The sequence below is a fragment of the Miscanthus floridulus genome, chromosome 2, assembly GCF_019320115.1.
Source record: "Miscanthus floridulus cultivar M001 chromosome 2, ASM1932011v1, whole genome shotgun sequence".
In the NCBI taxonomy this organism is placed as follows: domain Eukaryota; kingdom Viridiplantae; phylum Streptophyta; class Magnoliopsida; order Poales; family Poaceae; genus Miscanthus; species Miscanthus floridulus.
The window spans coordinates 143,634,337-143,649,970 of NC_089581.1; the positions used below are offsets into that span (position 1 = coordinate 143,634,337).

The following is a 15,634-nucleotide window of genomic DNA, read 5'->3' on the forward strand; positions in this document are numbered from 1 at the left end:
ACCCCTCGGTGAACTGCCGACGATATTCTGTCGACAGTCTCCCCAAAGTTTTGCCAAAGCATCCTAATCAAACACGAAGATTTGGCCTTTGGTGATGAATACAACCTTCTAGTGATTCTCCAATCAAGGATGATTAGAGACGAGGCCCGCTCATAACCTGTCACAGTGATCCTGTTGTTCTCTTTCACTTCAACTGTCGGCCCTTCTTGCCAGAACTTGTGGAACAGCCTCTGGTCAAATCATATCCATGGCATTTTACAAGTATCATGCAACATGCATAATAAGACCATATCCTGCTTTGCCTACACTTGCACATTGATCAGGGTCGCATGCAGGTTAAGGCCCAGTGCTTCTGAAGAATCTGAACTTCATTTTCCCCCTTCAATGGAGCAGAATAAAGACCTTGGAAGACAACGAAACCATGGGATGCTCAAAGTGTACATCTATACTCCATGATCAGCACAGAACAGGATTTTTCTTAGGTTCAGCCTTAGCAGACGAATATCATTACAGTGGGAAAAATGAAATGAAGTATGAAACACACAAAAAACCAAACACTTTCTACTTCTTCTTCCCAGCTTTTCCTTCCTTCCTTCTGACAACTTCATCCATATATCTGATACCCTTCCCCTTGTATGGCTCAGGTGGCCTCCACTTCTTTATGGTGGCAGCAAACTGACCGATCGCGCTCTTGTCATAGCCGCTCACGATGATCCTTGTGTTCTCTTCCACCTTGACCGCCAGGCCTTCAGGAATGGCCATCCGAACAGGGTGGGAGAATCCCAGGTTCATCACGAGATCGTTGCCCTCCACCGCCGCACGATACCCGACGCCCACTAACTGAAGCTTCTTGTCGAATCCTTTGGACACACCAACGATGATGTTGTCTGTCAATGTTCTGCGTTGAATATTTGTACCAGGGTATTTAGAAGAAGACATGGAGGACAGGTGAGACAGGATAAAAAAAATCCATAGTCAGATTTCTCTAACCAAGCTATAATCGGAAACCATAAAAGATTATTCAGTAAAGAATAGAGAGATCATTGATCCTTTCCTTAACCAGAGAAAATGTACATACTGTGAGTCAAATAGCAAAGGATTAGCTGAAGCGCGAAGAAAAAAACATAGGTGTGACAGATAAAGAATATGGTAATTTTTTCACACCTTTATGGTCAACCCTTGGTTGTGCATAAAATACTAGCATGTGTGTTCTCTTAACGGAGGTGGGTGCTTTTACCAAATAGTACCACGGTAAATCATAGCGGAAGTGATACAGACACTTGATGATGTTTGTTATAGATAAGACAGATTTTTACAGTTCCTGGACATCAGAAGGGTGCAATATCATAGCCTGTTTCCTTGGTACCTACCAATACCGGACAGAGAATGGAAAATGCAAGAAGATAGGCATTCATTTTGCAAATCTTTGTCAGTCCTACTAGAACTGTGGTTTTATTATTTCAATGCAGATTGATTGGTGGATTTTGTAGTAGAAAGTGTTGTTTCTCAGGTCTAGAACAAAAGCAAGGCCATCATATTTATTGGTCACTGGTGAGACAAGAGGTCAGAAGAAAATAAATACAGGAACCAGAATAATGCTATCTAGAATCTGAATCCTTGTAGTTGTAAGAGACAGTAGGATCATAGGACAGTTTATCTACTCGCATATGAAAATAGCAAGTGTGATACAGCTTATTCAAGACACTGGTACTATCACAGTGAAATAACCATGGGAATCAATACTGCTCTTAACTGTACAAAGTGATAGCACAAATATAAGAGTTTTGACAAGAGCAGAGAGCACAGAAGTTGGCATCTAACTTTTGGAATATCAGGAGAAGATATATAAAACAAGGAATAAATCTAGTGAAACAATGAACCGCATTATTGACAAGTAAATCAGTAAAAAATAATATGGGCAAACTCATATTGTAGTTTCCAATTGATGTTTACCTGAAAAGTCCATGCATCTGGTTCGCCCTCTTGGTCTCTGCAGTCTTATAAATTCTCAGCTTACCAGATTCTTCTTTCACAATCTTCACGTCACCTGGAAAGCTGAGAGATAACTCCCCTAGCGGACCCTTAGCTTTGACAAACTGCTCTTCTAATGTCAGAGTAACGTTAGATGGAACTTCGATCGGCTGCTTTCCAATTCTAGATTCCTTGCATTCCACTACTGTTCTGACAAATCCAACTCTTCCAGCAGGGAGAACACGAGGACGAATCCCATGTGTCTTTCCAAGGAAGCCAGTTCTTGAATTGCTGGTTATTTCAGAGAAAGTAAGAGCTCCAATAAAATTTGCATATTGAGCTTTAGAAGAAAAAAACAAGCCTTCCTAATAATCAATAATGCATAAATTTGCTTCAAACGCTCTATTACATCAAAATGGATCTAAAACATGAATGAGCAGCACAACATTTGCTACTAACTAGAAAGATAGACCGATGGGGTATAAAGTCTAAACTTCCAAAGACAAAACACCAAAAGCTACCAAATATCAAAACTGGTTACTAAATGGTGCCTTCACATTTTGAACCTTGTAGCTTCGAACTCAAGGATGCTTTCATGGTCATGAGGCTATACTGTAGCACATTGCTAAGAGGAGCAGCAACAATAACAACAACAACATAGCCTTTCAGTCCCAAGTAAGTTGAGGTAGGCTAGAGTTGAAACCCACCAAAAACTCAAAGTCACGGTTCAGGCACTTCAATAGCTGCTTTCCAAGCACTCCTATTCAAACATAAATCTCTAGGTATATTCCAAGCTTTCAAATCTCTTTTTATTGTCTCTCCCATGTCAATTTCGGTCTTCCTTTACCTCTCCTCATATTATTAGCTTGGCTTAAGACTCCACAATGTACTGGTACCTCTGGAGGTCTCCTTTGGGCATGCCGAACTCGGTCCATTCTTGTGTGACCACAAATCCATCGCAACATACGCATTTCTGCAACACTCAGTTGTTGAACGTGTCGAATCTTTGTAGGCCAACATTCTGCTCCATACAACATAGCCGGTCTAATCGCCGTTCTATAAAACTTGACTTTTAGCTTTTGTGGTACCCTCTTGTCACAGAGAATGCCAGAAGCTTGTCGCCACTTGATCCACCCTGCTTTGATTCTATGGCTAACGTACGCATCAATATCTCTATCCCTCTGTAGCATCGATCCCAGATACCGAAAGGTATCCTTCTTAGGCACTACTTGACCTTTCAAACTCACATCTCCCTCCTCCTGTGCAGCTCCGCCAAAGTCGCATATCATGTATTCGGTTTTAGTTATGCTCAATCTAAAACCTTTAGACTCAAGGATCTACCGCCATAACTCTAGTTTTCTATTTACTCCCGCGTGGCTTTCGACCACTAACACTACATCATCAGCGAACAACATACACCAAGAGATATCCCCTTGTGTGTTCCTGGTAACCTCATTCATTACCAAGCCAAAGAGATACGGGCTTAAGACTGACCCTTGATGAAGTCCAATTTTAATTAGGAAGTAATCTGTGTTACCATCGTTTGTTTGAGCACTAGTCACAACATTGTTGTACATGTTCTTGATGAGGGTCACGTACTTTGATGGGACTTTATATTTGTCCAAAGCCTACCACATAACATTTCTTGGTATCTTGTCATAAGCCTTCTCTAAGTCAATGAAAACCATGTGGAGGTCCTTCTTTTGCTCTCTAAACCGCTCCATAACTTGTCTTATTAAGAAGATTACTTCTATGGTTGATCTTTCGGACATGAAACCAAATTGGTTTGTTCTGCGTCGTTCCTCGCAGGCGCTGCTCGATGACTCTCTCCAACTTAATTCTCCGATAATTAGTACAACTTTAGATATCTCTCTTGTTGTTGTAGATTGGTACACTTACTGGTATTTGTCATTAATACCATACGATGTTTTGTGAGTAAAACATATAGCAGGCAGATTATCATGCAAGTAAAACAAGGCCCTACATCCAAGCTATAGCCTATAGGCGAACTGAACTACCAGGCATCGTTTCTATAAGACAGAGGACTAAACGCATCCAAATTGGTACCCCATTTGACTCGTTAAGATACAGTATTGCCAACCCAAGCTAAATTTGGTGTGAACAAATGAGCCTGCGACTTCCTACGGTTACTGAAATACAGAAAAATTGATGGCTGCATTTAACGGACTTTTGATTTGACGGCGGAGCAGTACGACAGTAACCAAGAAAACGCCGGCTCTTGGAAACACGACGCAGTCCGCACTTGGTGCGCCTCAGCCCTCAGCAAAGGTTTGCAGAGAAGAAAGGTGTCCAAGACTCCAAGTGTCCAACAGAATTGACTATTGAGAGGTAGCAGAGGGGATGTGCGGGAAAAGGGGGCGTAGCGTACCAAGGGAGGTGGAGGGAAGGGGAGAGGGACGCCATGGACGGGCGCTCGCAATCGCAGGAGGAGCTGCCAGCCGCCGCGCGGTTTTCTTATCCTGACGCTCCGGAGCTTGCCCACACCGGTTCTGTTATCCGCTTGCGAAGGGGAGGTCAGGTGAGGCCCAGCCCGTCTGGGCAATGGGCTCAGGGCCTCGGTCCAGACCCCACACAGAGTATACTGTTCGGGCCTTGTGGGTATATCATGGTTGCATGAAAAAGGAGGCATATATATGGCTTTCGAAAATTTCTCAAAGTTCAAAAGAAACTAAAATATGTAGATGACTAGATGTTGGCCTCGTGGCTACTTCAACGGAACTTATGAACTTCGGCCAAATTCAATTTATAATAGTTACTATTTTCTTATTTTATTTGTATATCTGGTGTGCAATGATTAGACAAGGAATGTTATTATTTTCAGTTATTTCGACCATAGGACATCACAAATTGCTTGAATTCTTGATAAACTGAGATTAAACAAAGAGTGTAAAAGGAATAGGGCCTGTTTGTTTCGCTAAAATTTGACTTGTGTTGATGTTTATGCTGATTTATTGTGAGAGAAAAACAATGCTCGTTCGCTGAAAAATACTGCTGAAGTAGTGCAACAGAGCCAAAATCAATAGCATTATTGGAGTACAAACAAGCATTGGACGAACATTCATAGAGATGAAGTAAAGATCGATCAACCATAGATAGTGATGTACTGATGTCATACAAATTTAATTGAAGCAAACAAGAGAAAGCTAATTCGTTTCTTTTCCGAACATTATTAAAGCGAGCTTATTTAATGGACCTATAATATGCAAGGTCTTTTAGGATTTTACCTGTGTGCTATTATAAAATATTGCAATTATCCATAAGCCATTAAAAGTTTGAGCGGTCACAAATGTCATCGGTCGGAACTTTTCTGCCCTCTGCGCCATTCCGTTCACTTTTGTCGCAACGGTGTCAATCTGCGCTGAAAAAGTCTAGAATGCCCTTATGTTTGAACGCCATGTTAAATTTCCCTGTTCCTCTAGTGCCACTGAAGGTTCTCCACACACAGGGCAGCAGCGCATGCACGAGCTAGTTCCAGACTACGTGTCCACACCACCACCATCGGACATATACAGGGACAGTTAACCCCATATGCGCCAGAGCGAAGGGGTTGGCGGCAGCGACGGAGGCAGCGGTGGGGCTGGGGGCTCTAGCCCCCCTACCGATCCTGAGCACGTGGAGCCCTCATAAATCCTTCTTTAAAATTTTATACATATATGTATTAAGTATAAGAGGCTAAGGTTAAAAAAAATAAAAAAATCTCTATTCTTTTCTTCAGTCCATCCTAAATTTTTTTCTGGCTTCCTCGTGACGGCGGCCGTGTAGCCAAGGACCGACGCGGCGAGCACGGGCGTGATCCAAGGTCGTTGACCCACTCCAGGTTTTGCAAGTCTGCATCATGCCGCACCATGCGACAACGATGTCACGCCTCCCTAGCGCAGCTGGCCCGGCCGCATGGGCGGTATGCCGGTATCCGCCAGAAGATGGAGATGGGCACGGTGTCGTCCTCGGCATATAGGCCATGCCGCGCGATGTCACACAGCTGAACGATGTCCAGCATGCCCACCGCGACCATGGAGAAGATGGAAACGACAAGGCCGATGCCCATCCGCTGTAGCTACGTGAACCCATGGGGCCGGCCAATATAGGAGCGCACGACGGGGCACGATGACGCGGTCCTAGACGGGGATCCAGACGATGACACTGATGGAGTAGTGATGGTGTCCACCATGGAGAGTCGCTGGTAGCTCTTGAGCTCCTCCACCAGCGTGACCGAGCACAGGAGCCATGCGCTCGCCGCCGCCGACGTCGCTGGCGAGGAGGGCAGTCAGGTGCACGCGACACGACCATGCCACGTGGGACTCCGCGTAGGAACGTGCGGGAACAAATCCGCGCGCGTAGGGCGGCAGCCGGCTCGAGCGGCGACGCGGACGGTCCATGGGCTGCCGGCGCTGGGCGGGCGCACGGCGAGCTCCGTGGCGCTTGGCGGCCACGTGCGAGCTGGGCGGGGCTGGGCGGCGAGCTCCGCGGGCGGTGCATGAGCTTCCTGGAAGGGCGGGCGCACGGGATCTGGGGGAGAAGAGCACCCCGCGGCGGCGCCAGGCGCCCAAGCCATGTGGAGCAGCACCCGCACCTGCTCAATCAGCGTGCTCAGCCCGGCGAACTCCCGCTTGGCATGCTCCATGAGCGTCGCGTCCTCCTGGTCCAGAGCGTCCAGCAGCTCGCGCAGTTGCCGGTGGCTCAGCCCGGCCATGTACGATGTGACGGCGCCGCGGGGGCGGGCGCCGAGCGCGAGGAGCGACGCGACGTGCGTGGTGTCGTCAATGCCCACGCCCTTGGTCGGAAGGCGGCGGCGGGCGTTGCGCCAGGCCCACGCGGAGGTCGCGGCCACGGAGGGCCCGGCTGTGCAGGTTGCGGCAGGCGCTGAGGGCCGTCTCGTCGTTGAGGTACTCAACGAATGCGAACCCCCGGGGTCTGTTGCCGCTGCCCTTGAGAGCACCTGCACCTTGCCACCTCCGTCACCGCGGCAAGCTGCAGCAGCAACAGCAGCGTGCAGTAATCCCCTTCCCTTACCTTCACCTGCACCGTCCTCGCCATGGATGCGCCGAGAGGGGTTGCTGAGGCCGGTGAGGTCGGAACGGGGCCACGTCTGCCGCAGCTGGTCCTCGGTGACCAGCAGGCATGATGCGAGGAGGCGGCCCGGCCAACGTGGGCGAGCTCCGATCCGGCCACGCGTGAGCTCTGGACCAGCCACCGCGGGCGGCCTGGGCGAGCTCGCCCCCGGAGCAGCGGGAGGCGGCGGACGGCGTTGACGTGCAGAGAGTAGGATCGGGAGAGGGGAGGGCATCTTGGACTTCTTGACTAGCCGGGCTCAGGTGAGAGAGTTGCTAAACGGAGAAAACTCAACGGAAGGTGGAGGCGCATAGAGCAGTTTAGACCGATGGCACTTGTAACTCTGCTCAAACTTTGTAATGATATATAGGTAATTATATTTTTTTATAATAGCACATAGGTAAAAGCTTGAAGGTTTTTAGAGCTGACAACAATATCGTTAGCAGAAAGCTTCATCGCCATCGTCAGTTCGTCACCAACAAGGCAACAACCAACTCACAGACCACCAGGACTGGAACCCAAGTACCAAACCCGCCTTCCTCTCATTCCCCAATCGCCACACCTCGTCTCCCCCTTCCTCTCGCCGGAGCTCCGCACCCTAAACAACACCCTTCACCGGCCGGAGGAGGCGGCCGGGGAGATGGACGACGTCAGCGGCGGTGCACCGGGTGCGTGCCCCAAGAACAAGAAGCCCCGGCACCAGTCCCGATCGCTGACCTACCACCACCACCACCCGTACCAGGGGCGCCACCTGCCGCCTCCTCCGCCGGCGCCGGCGCCGGCGCCCACCCCGCCGCAGCGCCCGCAGTCGGTGGTCCTCTACACGACGTCGCTCCGCGGCGTGCGCCGCACGTTCGCGGACTGCTGCGCGGTGCGCGCCGCGCTGCGGGGGCTCCGCGTCGCCGTGGACGAGCGCGACGTCTCCATGGACGCCGCGCTCCGGCGGGAGCTCCAGGGGGTCCTCGCCGCCCGGGGCCGCGGGTTCTCGCTCCCGCAGCTCCTGGTCGGGGGCGTGCTCGTCGGCGGCGCCGACGAGGTCCGCCGGCTGCACGAGTCCGGCGAGCTCCGCCACATCCTCGAGGGCGCCCCCGGGCAGGACCCGGCCTTCGTCTGCGGTGCCTGCGGTGGGTTCCGGTTCGCGCCCTGCCCCGCCTGCGACGGCTCGCGCAAGGTGTTCGTGGAGGAAGAGGAGCGAGCCCGCCGCTGCATAGAGTGCAACGAGAACGGCTTGGTACGCTGCCCCAATTGCTGTTCTTGATAGCTTGTTTGGCATATACACTTTTCATGTTAAATTGTTAATAGTAGTAGTATATACAAGAACCTAAGGATTGCTTGATTAGAGGCGGTGGAGAGAGGGAAGGAGCCTTCCATGTGTTCTTGGGCTGCTGTATAGTGTGCACACAGTTGGAGACTGGGGTATTGGGTATGCCATCAGTGTTTCGAAAGTATAGCGAATGGGGCCTTGTTTAGATTGCCTCAAAATTCCAAATTTTTTCACTCTCTCTCCATCACATCAATTTTTGGACGCATGCATGGAGCATTAAATGTAGGTAAAAAAAATAACTAATTGCACAGTTTGGTTGTAAATCACGAGACGAATCTTTTGAGCCTAGTTAGTCCATGATCGGACAAAGTTTGTCAAATACAAACGAAACGTGCTACAGTGTCCAGATTGCAAAAATTTGCAATCTAAACAAGGCCTGGTTCTTGGCCCTGAAGTTGTCACATCTGGAGTACTATCGATAGTGCCTGGCAGTTAAGGTGCTATCTCATAGTACTTCATATATGCAAATGTGTATTGATAAACCTTCTTCATGTCATGGAAGAAGGCCCAAAGCCAAAGGGTTAGAGATTTAGAGGTTGTACTACATAGAGGCAAGAAAAGATGGAGCCTTCCTTGATTCTTTGGCCTGTTGTATGTTGTAAATCTTGTGATCGGGTACAAGTTTGAGATTGGATATGCTCTTAGCATTTTGGGAAGGGCAATATGGCTTCTGGCCCTCACGATATGGCTTCTCATGTATATTTGTGTTTGCATAAAAAAATGTATATTGTACATTCATAACTAGAGTGGGTTTGATCAATATAAGCAATGGAGACTGTGTGCTAGGCATGGTTTGTTTCATATCTCCCCTTATTTTGCCTTTTTTTTTTAAAGATGTTTGCTGGGCTCCTAGGTAGTATCTAGTAGACGGTAAGCATTTGTTGTGCTCTGAAACATGTGTGTGCCTTTTTTCTTGTAAACAATGTGCATATGATTTTGCACTTCTCTTACTCATAGCTTAGTTGGAACACATTATCTTCTTCACATGATAAATGAATGATGATCTTGTAGTTCAGTATCTTATATATTCGAGAACAGATGGAGCTTATTAGCTCATATATAACCGCAGAATCTTCAAATACTACGCTTTTGTCTTGGATGGCCCTAGTGCTGTGATTTTTTTTAAGGACAAGTCAATTCCTTGCAATAATCATGTCCCAAGACTTGTCAAGTTTACTTGTACCATCCTCTTGTCAAAGTTTACTTGTAGCATCCTACATTTACAGATCAGATGATTCTACATCCTCCTACAGGCTAGTTTTATGAAGATATGCGATCCTCATCAAAGATGGACTCATCAACTAAGTCCAACTGCTGTCCTTACCCTTTTAGCAACAAGGGTATACTCATAGAAGCGGTTGGAATCCATGCCCATTGTCGTACTTACTGTAGTACCACCTTTGTAAGATGTATAATTCCCACCGATAATCAGATCAAAACCACCAAACTCTTTAAAAGTCTTCAATCACATGTGTTTTGAGCTTCCAGATTCCCGCATGCTGCCTTAGCACTCCAGTTTGTTCAGTTTTCAACCACCACCTTCTTAGAATTTTCCTATTCACCTCAGATTCCTCAACAGATATTACACATTTCAATTTCAAAGGAATGCCTACCCGATGAAGTGTTACTTGTGCACCTCCAATACCACTATAGATGGATAGCACTCTTATTCTATCTGGACACATGCCTTTCAGGACCGATAAAAATATGACAATGTATCAGTCTGAAATACATATTTCATGGTAGCGAATCTATCAAGTTGGTTTAATTTGAACAGATTTATATTTCATGGTAGCGAATCTATCAGGTTGGTTTAATTCAAACAGATTTGTGTGGTTATGTCGGTAGCCTAATGTCCTTTCCACTTGACGAGGCTCCAAAGGGCCTAACTTGTCCCGGCCAACCCAAATAAGGTTTGAAACCCTGTATTGGTGTATAATCTGCATTTATCTTGCTTGTAAAAGCACTCCTCTTGACTCTTTAACCATGCTCCCCAATCTTTCACATGTCTGCTCAATCCCTGCAACGTCTGTAGTAACAACACTGATATGTTTTCTTGTATCGCATGAGGGCCACCACTGTCTGGTGAATGGAAGTGATTCTTCAATAGTCATTGGAGACTTTGGAACCACGACAGTCTCTTCTCCACTGGAAGATTGAGAATGTAACCTTCCTTTGGAGTTAGAGCGGAGAAGGACTGACTGTTCACAAACTCAGGCTCCACACTATATAAGAACTGTTTGAGTTGATGACATGTGTCTTTTGGGATCTCTACCACATTTCCATACAAGAAAAATGGGGTTTAGCAAGGTCACCTTGTATATTTGCACGGTGGCCTGGTGTCATTGCCTCAAGTTCTACCTTAACAGGCATATCACTTGTCCCTGCACAGTGCCCCATAGACCATGGTTTCCTAGGTTGACTACCGGAGGCCCCTGTGTCATCTATAAATATATGCTTTGCCCTTTTAACCCGTGTATTGTTGCTGTCATTGGCATAATAGCTTACAGCAGAGTATGAGGGCTGGTACGAAGAATAATCAGTTTCTGCCTCGCCTAGAAAGTCAGATTCATTTTTTACCTCTAAATGAATCTGCACAGTGCCCCATAGACCATGGTTTACCTCTTTCTGCTCAATGCTATTGGCTATTCGCCTTGCCAAAATTGAGTCAGCCAGCTCCTGAACAGTTGCTCTCTGGTCAAAATTGTCAATAGCTGATGATACCGGTTCCTCGGTAAAGCCCATCTGAAGCAAGCTAAGTATTTTTTCCATCACAGCATACAGTAATTCAGTCCTCCAGAGGATACTCCTGATTTGAGCACTGACAATGAAGTCCACGAGCTGTTCTAATGGTGCTTCAACACCTAGTTACTAGTTAGGCTAATTTTAGCCTAAATTAATTGTGCTTGACTAGCTAGTTGGTTAACAACTAGTTAAAAAATTAGCTCTCCTATTTAAGTGCACTAAAGCTAATTTGAGCTAAAATTAGCTCATGGTATCAAAATATGTCCATAGAGAGGCAGTAAACACGTCCAATGCTTGTTGGAAGCTGGAAAGCGAAGCCCTGTTTAATCTGCTAAGAAAAATGAGAATGGCATCTAAATACTTAGATCCTGTCTGGATCTTATTCTACCTCATTCTCATAGTAAAATTTAAGGGGTGTTAGAATCGTATTCTCATCGGAATATTGCAATATCCAAATAGATCTCATTCTAGAATCACACGTACCTCTCTCCATTTCATGCTCCGTCGCCCGCGCCCTCTGTCTCTCCGCCACACCTCTGCCCACGTATCATTTGTCTGGCTAGTGAACGGTCGCGTACTGCGTGGACCACAAACTCTGAGCGAATGCGGATCCGCGGCGGCGACAAAGGAAAGCAGCGAGAGGGAGGCCACATCAACCAGAGCACCACGATGATGAGTGCTGCGACACCGCCGTCAAACTCCACAAGGATTCTTTGTAGCATTTTCACCATAATAAACTCTCATGCATAAACCAGTTCAATCTTATGAGTTGCCATTAGATTCTCCTATACCACAGAATGGCGACTCCTACACAGTTCAAATAAAATAGAGCAAATCTCTACGAACTCTGCATCAGTAGCAACTACCAACCTCTACATCCACCAGCACCTACCCTGCAAGAGCCAAGAGGCAATAGCAAGCTAGAAGAAGCTGAAAAAGGAATGAATCACAGAGTTCTCGATTCCTACGCATGCCAAAAAGCTCTTTGCAGTGTGATTCATGAGTTCACGGCAGCAGCGGAGCGGAAGAGATGTATTAGCTGACCATCATCTTATTGTTCCTTCCAGATTCTCCCAGTGACACGCAGCTTGAGCTCCTTCCTGTCACCGCCCGAGAAGAACAGGGCCATGTTCCTCTGGATGATGAGCCCGTCGTAGCTATCCCGGACCTTCCGGTGACTGTCTCTGATGCTCCGGGGCACCCCCTGCCAGATCATCTTGCGCCCGGTGCCCCCTACCTCCAGGCTGTAGCTGTAGTTCTTTGCTTCTGTGTCATCTCCCATGAACCTCAGGAAGGCGATGTAGACAGGTGACATGCCCAACTGAAAGGCTTCAAAGTGTAAGCAGAAGTACTGGCCAAAGCAGCTGAAAACCTGCACGAGATAATTATAGCAGATCATGAAGTGATTTTGTAATAGCAGTGTTTCTTTATTGCACTTAAAACAGTGAGAAAAGGTAGCAAATCTAGAAGCAATCTGAAATGTAATGCACTCAAGCCTTATAACAGCATGACTTTTTCATTGAAAAGGGATGAAGATGGATACATATATGCGGTATGTTTGTATAAGAAAAAAAAATATTTTCAGTTGTATAAGCGGAAGGGCGGGCCTGGTGCAAGCGGTAGAGTCTTACCGCCTGTGACCGGAAGGTCCTGGGTGGTCTCCTCGCATTACACAGGCAAGGGTAAGGCTTGCCACTGACACCCCTCCCCAGACCCCGCACAGAGCTGGAGCTCTCTGCACTGGGTACGCCCTCAGTTGAATAAGCGAGAATCCCCCTGAGATGAATTGGATAGCGAGGGTGTATGTCACCCAGTCAACCAGGGTTCTATTCTCACCTTCTACCTATTAAAAATGAGGGTGGACATCTCTCCCTCTAGTCGTGTTTTAAGTGTGTATCATGATCAGCACCTAATTCGGTCCCATGGTCAGCATCTTCATTGAATATGTGTGGCAAAAAGGTGGAAGTCTATACACACTATGTCAATATTTGACAAATATGCAAAAGTTTCTGAGACATACAAAAATGAACTTCTATCTTTGCAGAAGCAAACTGTAAAGAACAACTAAAATGTTAGGGTGGACGTATCTCCCTCTAATTGAGTTTTTAAGTGTGTATTATGATCAGCACCTATATATATATATATTTTTGGACCAACAAGAGTGTACCATGGTCAGCATCTTCATTGTATATATGCTACAAATAGATGGAAGTCGATAAACACACACTACATCAATATTTGACAAGTATACAAAAGTTTCTAAGACATGGACTTCTATCATTGCAGAAACAAACCACAGTAAAAAAAAACCACATAAATTTTTAAGCAACATATTGATGATAGTGTGAAGTACCGTAAGCATCCAGGTAGCATTCTCAACTTCATGAGGGTTTGGCTTTACATAGCGATGGTTGAAGGTACAGCCATTGTGCATGTCAACTTTGTGGTCATCTTTCAAGTGATTTACCAAATATGGAATGTCACCAGCAACTGTGCATTCAGATCCAGCATATGGACAACTATAAGGCCTATATTGGCACTGTGACTCATGCTTCAGCTTGCTGTAGTAAGGATAAATGCCTGAGCACCCAAAGCTCTGGTACTTGCATGGAACTTCAAGAGATGCAGCCACCTTCTCGAGAGCAAGGCACCTTATGTTACCAAGTTCATGCCTACAGGTTGGGCAACGATTATGAACCCTTGGTTTGCATCCGGAACACAAGGTATGACCATTAGAGCACTGCATAGACAAAAGATGGCATTACTATCATATGAAATAAGATTTTCATAGTTGAATATAAAAGTTATAAAAGCAGAACATGTTACTATTTTGCACCATGCTAACCAAAAAGAAAAAAAGACTAGAAGTTACGGTTTCTAAACACTGTAGATTAAAGTTCAGGTTTCTAAATGCTATAGATTAAAGGTCAGACTAAAATTGTGATAGCAGTTCATGATACTGAAAGGAACTCTTAAACCAGTAACTCATAATTTTCATCCAAGTGACTACATTTGAACAGGTTAATTTATTAATTAATACGAGAATAGATATAAACATGTGATGGATAAGTATGAATGTGCACCTGATGAATAGGAGGATACATGGCACTCAAGCAGACTGGACATTCCAGAAGTTCACGCACACTGCTAGACACCACCACATTCGGTTTGGGTGGGTGCTGAGTATGGTCACCGGGGAGTTCAGCAACATCCAGTACCTCAGTCTTTGGGGGATCAATAACCTCCGAACAGGAATCATCAATATAAACAGTTGTGGCCATCATCAGGGTCTTGGAATTATATGGTCCTGCTATGAAAAAAGGACGAATATTTTCATTTCTACTATGTGATTTAAAGAGCACGGGAGTGATATACTGTGCTCAGTAAAGGGACCATATCTCTCGAGTACTGATAGTGTTAACACGAAACATTTCCTTACCATCTCTCGAGTATAAGCACAATTTTAGAGTTCCAGCACAGTCTAGCGATATGATTGGATACTGTTACAAGATTTTGAAATAGATGGAGCACATGGTCTCTAAGTCTCAATGACTTGTTCAAAGTTTTCAGGTAGTTATCTTATGGACTCGTTCAAAGTTTTCAGGCAGGCTTATATCAAACTTTCATTAGCATGTCTTTCACAAGGAGAAAAATCTGTACACATTGATAGCGAGGATGTGTTGTCTGCGCTGAACTTTTCATTCGTTTCTGCACTTGTAGTTTCCGTGCCTTTAGCGAATTAAACAAAAATGCCAATAACCCTACATGGCTTAAACAAGCAAAGCTAACGTGATTTACCCAAAGAAAGAAGCGCATCAACGCGTCACGAAATCGCATCAGATCGAGAAACTAACCCAAAAAAACCCTACTGAAACCCTGGCAACCGACCAGAAAGCACGCACTTAAACCCCCTGCGCTAGCGCTACCATCGGGTCGCCCGCATTTGAATCGATCGAGCAGAATCGCTTCGGCAACTCCTAGAACCTCTCCCCATCCTCCCTCCCGAAAAACCCCAATCTTTCACTCGGAAAAGGAAAAGAAACCGTGAAAAACTCCCCACGGAAAATGAAGCGGCAAAGACTTGGAGCAGGGCTTTACCTCGGCGGAGCGGGTCAAGGGGGCGAAATGGGCAGGCTCCGCCGCCCTGATCTTGCCCGGTGCGGGCTGCGGCGCCGACGGCTGGCGTCTGGCGAGCAGGCGGCGAGGCGAGGAGTAGCCGAGGAGGCCGCGCCGCCGAGGCGAGAGATTTGGCTGTTCGGTTGCTGGTTTCAGCCGGCAGATTTTCCTCCCACACCAAAGAGCCGTTTATACGTTAAAATATAAAATTTATATAGGTATACGGAGTACACGTGGGAGTATAAAACAAATGCCATAAACAAACGAAGGAAAGTAATTCTTTCCTAAAATATAATATCCTTGAACACTTTCTTTTCTTATTAAATCTATATATCTACTTATACACTAAAAAACTCTAAAGTAATTATAATTGTCTACCCGGTGATACCTATATATATATATATATAT

At 46.1% G+C, this 15,634-nt stretch overlaps 3 protein-coding genes and 2 pseudogenes across 5 annotated transcripts; 1 reads left to right on the plus strand and 4 right to left on the minus strand.

Moving 5' to 3' along the window:
- Window positions 1-427: 427 nt before the first annotated feature.
- On the minus strand, window positions 428-4,513 carry LOC136539943 (large ribosomal subunit protein uL6c-like). Its single transcript, XM_066531927.1, has 3 exons — window positions 4,361-4,513; window positions 1,954-2,262; window positions 428-898 (listed from the first exon to the last, which is right to left on the minus strand). Exons 1-3 carry the CDS (start codon window positions 4,393-4,395, stop codon window positions 562-564), a joined length of 681 nt encoding a protein of 226 aa, XP_066388024.1. The 5' UTR covers window positions 4,396-4,513; the 3' UTR covers window positions 428-561.
- Window positions 4,514-5,750: 1,237 nt separating this feature from the next.
- LOC136537201 (uncharacterized) lies at window positions 5,751-7,276 on the minus strand (annotated as a pseudogene).
- On the plus strand, window positions 6,659-9,898 carry LOC136531675 (uncharacterized protein At5g39865-like). 2 transcript variants are annotated; one of them, XM_066524338.1, is made up of 2 exons: window positions 6,659-8,272; window positions 9,592-9,898. In XM_066524338.1, the coding sequence occupies exons 1-2, from the start codon at window positions 7,682-7,684 to the stop codon at window positions 9,598-9,600; spliced, it is 600 nt and encodes a 199-aa protein (XP_066380435.1). In that variant the 5' UTR covers window positions 6,659-7,681; the 3' UTR covers window positions 9,601-9,898. The 2 variants fall into 2 exon arrangements, with proteins under 2 accessions (XP_066380435.1, XP_066380428.1); XM_066524331.1 differs by lacking the exon at window positions 9,592-9,898 and having other exon boundaries at window positions 6,659-9,583.
- A 166-nt stretch (window positions 9,899-10,064) lies between these two features.
- Window positions 10,065-11,608, minus strand: LOC136531652 (probable inactive DNA (cytosine-5)-methyltransferase DRM3; annotated as a pseudogene).
- Window positions 11,609-11,819: 211 nt separating this feature from the next.
- On the minus strand, window positions 11,820-15,390 carry LOC136531659 (E3 ubiquitin-protein ligase DIS1-like). Of its 2 annotated transcripts, none has more exons than XM_066524312.1 (4): window positions 15,209-15,390; window positions 14,194-14,417; window positions 13,464-13,850; window positions 11,820-12,482 (listed from the first exon to the last, which is right to left on the minus strand). In XM_066524312.1, the coding sequence occupies exons 2-4, from the start codon at window positions 14,392-14,394 to the stop codon at window positions 12,162-12,164; spliced, it is 909 nt and encodes a 302-aa protein (XP_066380409.1). In that variant the 5' UTR covers window positions 14,395-14,417; window positions 15,209-15,390; the 3' UTR covers window positions 11,820-12,161. The 2 variants fall into 2 exon arrangements, with proteins under 2 accessions (XP_066380409.1, XP_066380416.1); XM_066524319.1 differs by having other exon boundaries at window positions 14,194-14,420.
- Window positions 15,391-15,634: the final 244 nt, after the last annotated feature.

Excerpts from the sequence above, each read along its gene's own strand:
- LOC136531675 (XM_066524331.1), top strand. The coding sequence starts at position 7,682 with ATGGACGACGTCAGCGGCGGTGCACCGGGTGCGTGCCCCAAGAACAAG.
- LOC136539943 (XM_066531927.1), bottom strand. The coding sequence starts at position 4,395 with ATGGCGTCCCTCTCCCCTTCCCTCCACCTCCCTTG. Across the intron at positions 2,263-4,360 it reads CCTTCCCTCCACCTCCCTTG|CAATTCAAGAACTGGCTTCC; the intron begins GTACGCTACGCC and ends TGAAATAACCAG. Across the intron at positions 899-1,953 it reads CAGATGCATGGACTTTTCAG|AACATTGACAGACAACATCA; the intron begins GTAAACATCAAT and ends TATTCAACGCAG.
- LOC136531659 (XM_066524312.1), bottom strand. The coding sequence starts at position 14,394 with ATGATGGCCACAACTGTTTATATTGATGATTCCTGTTCGGAGGTTATT. Across the intron at positions 13,851-14,193 it reads TGTATCCTCCTATTCATCAG|TGCTCTAATGGTCATACCTT; the intron begins GTGCACATTCAT and ends TTGTCTATGCAG. Across the intron at positions 12,483-13,463 it reads ATGCTACCTGGATGCTTACG|GTTTTCAGCTGCTTTGGCCA; the intron begins GTACTTCACACT and ends TATCTCGTGCAG.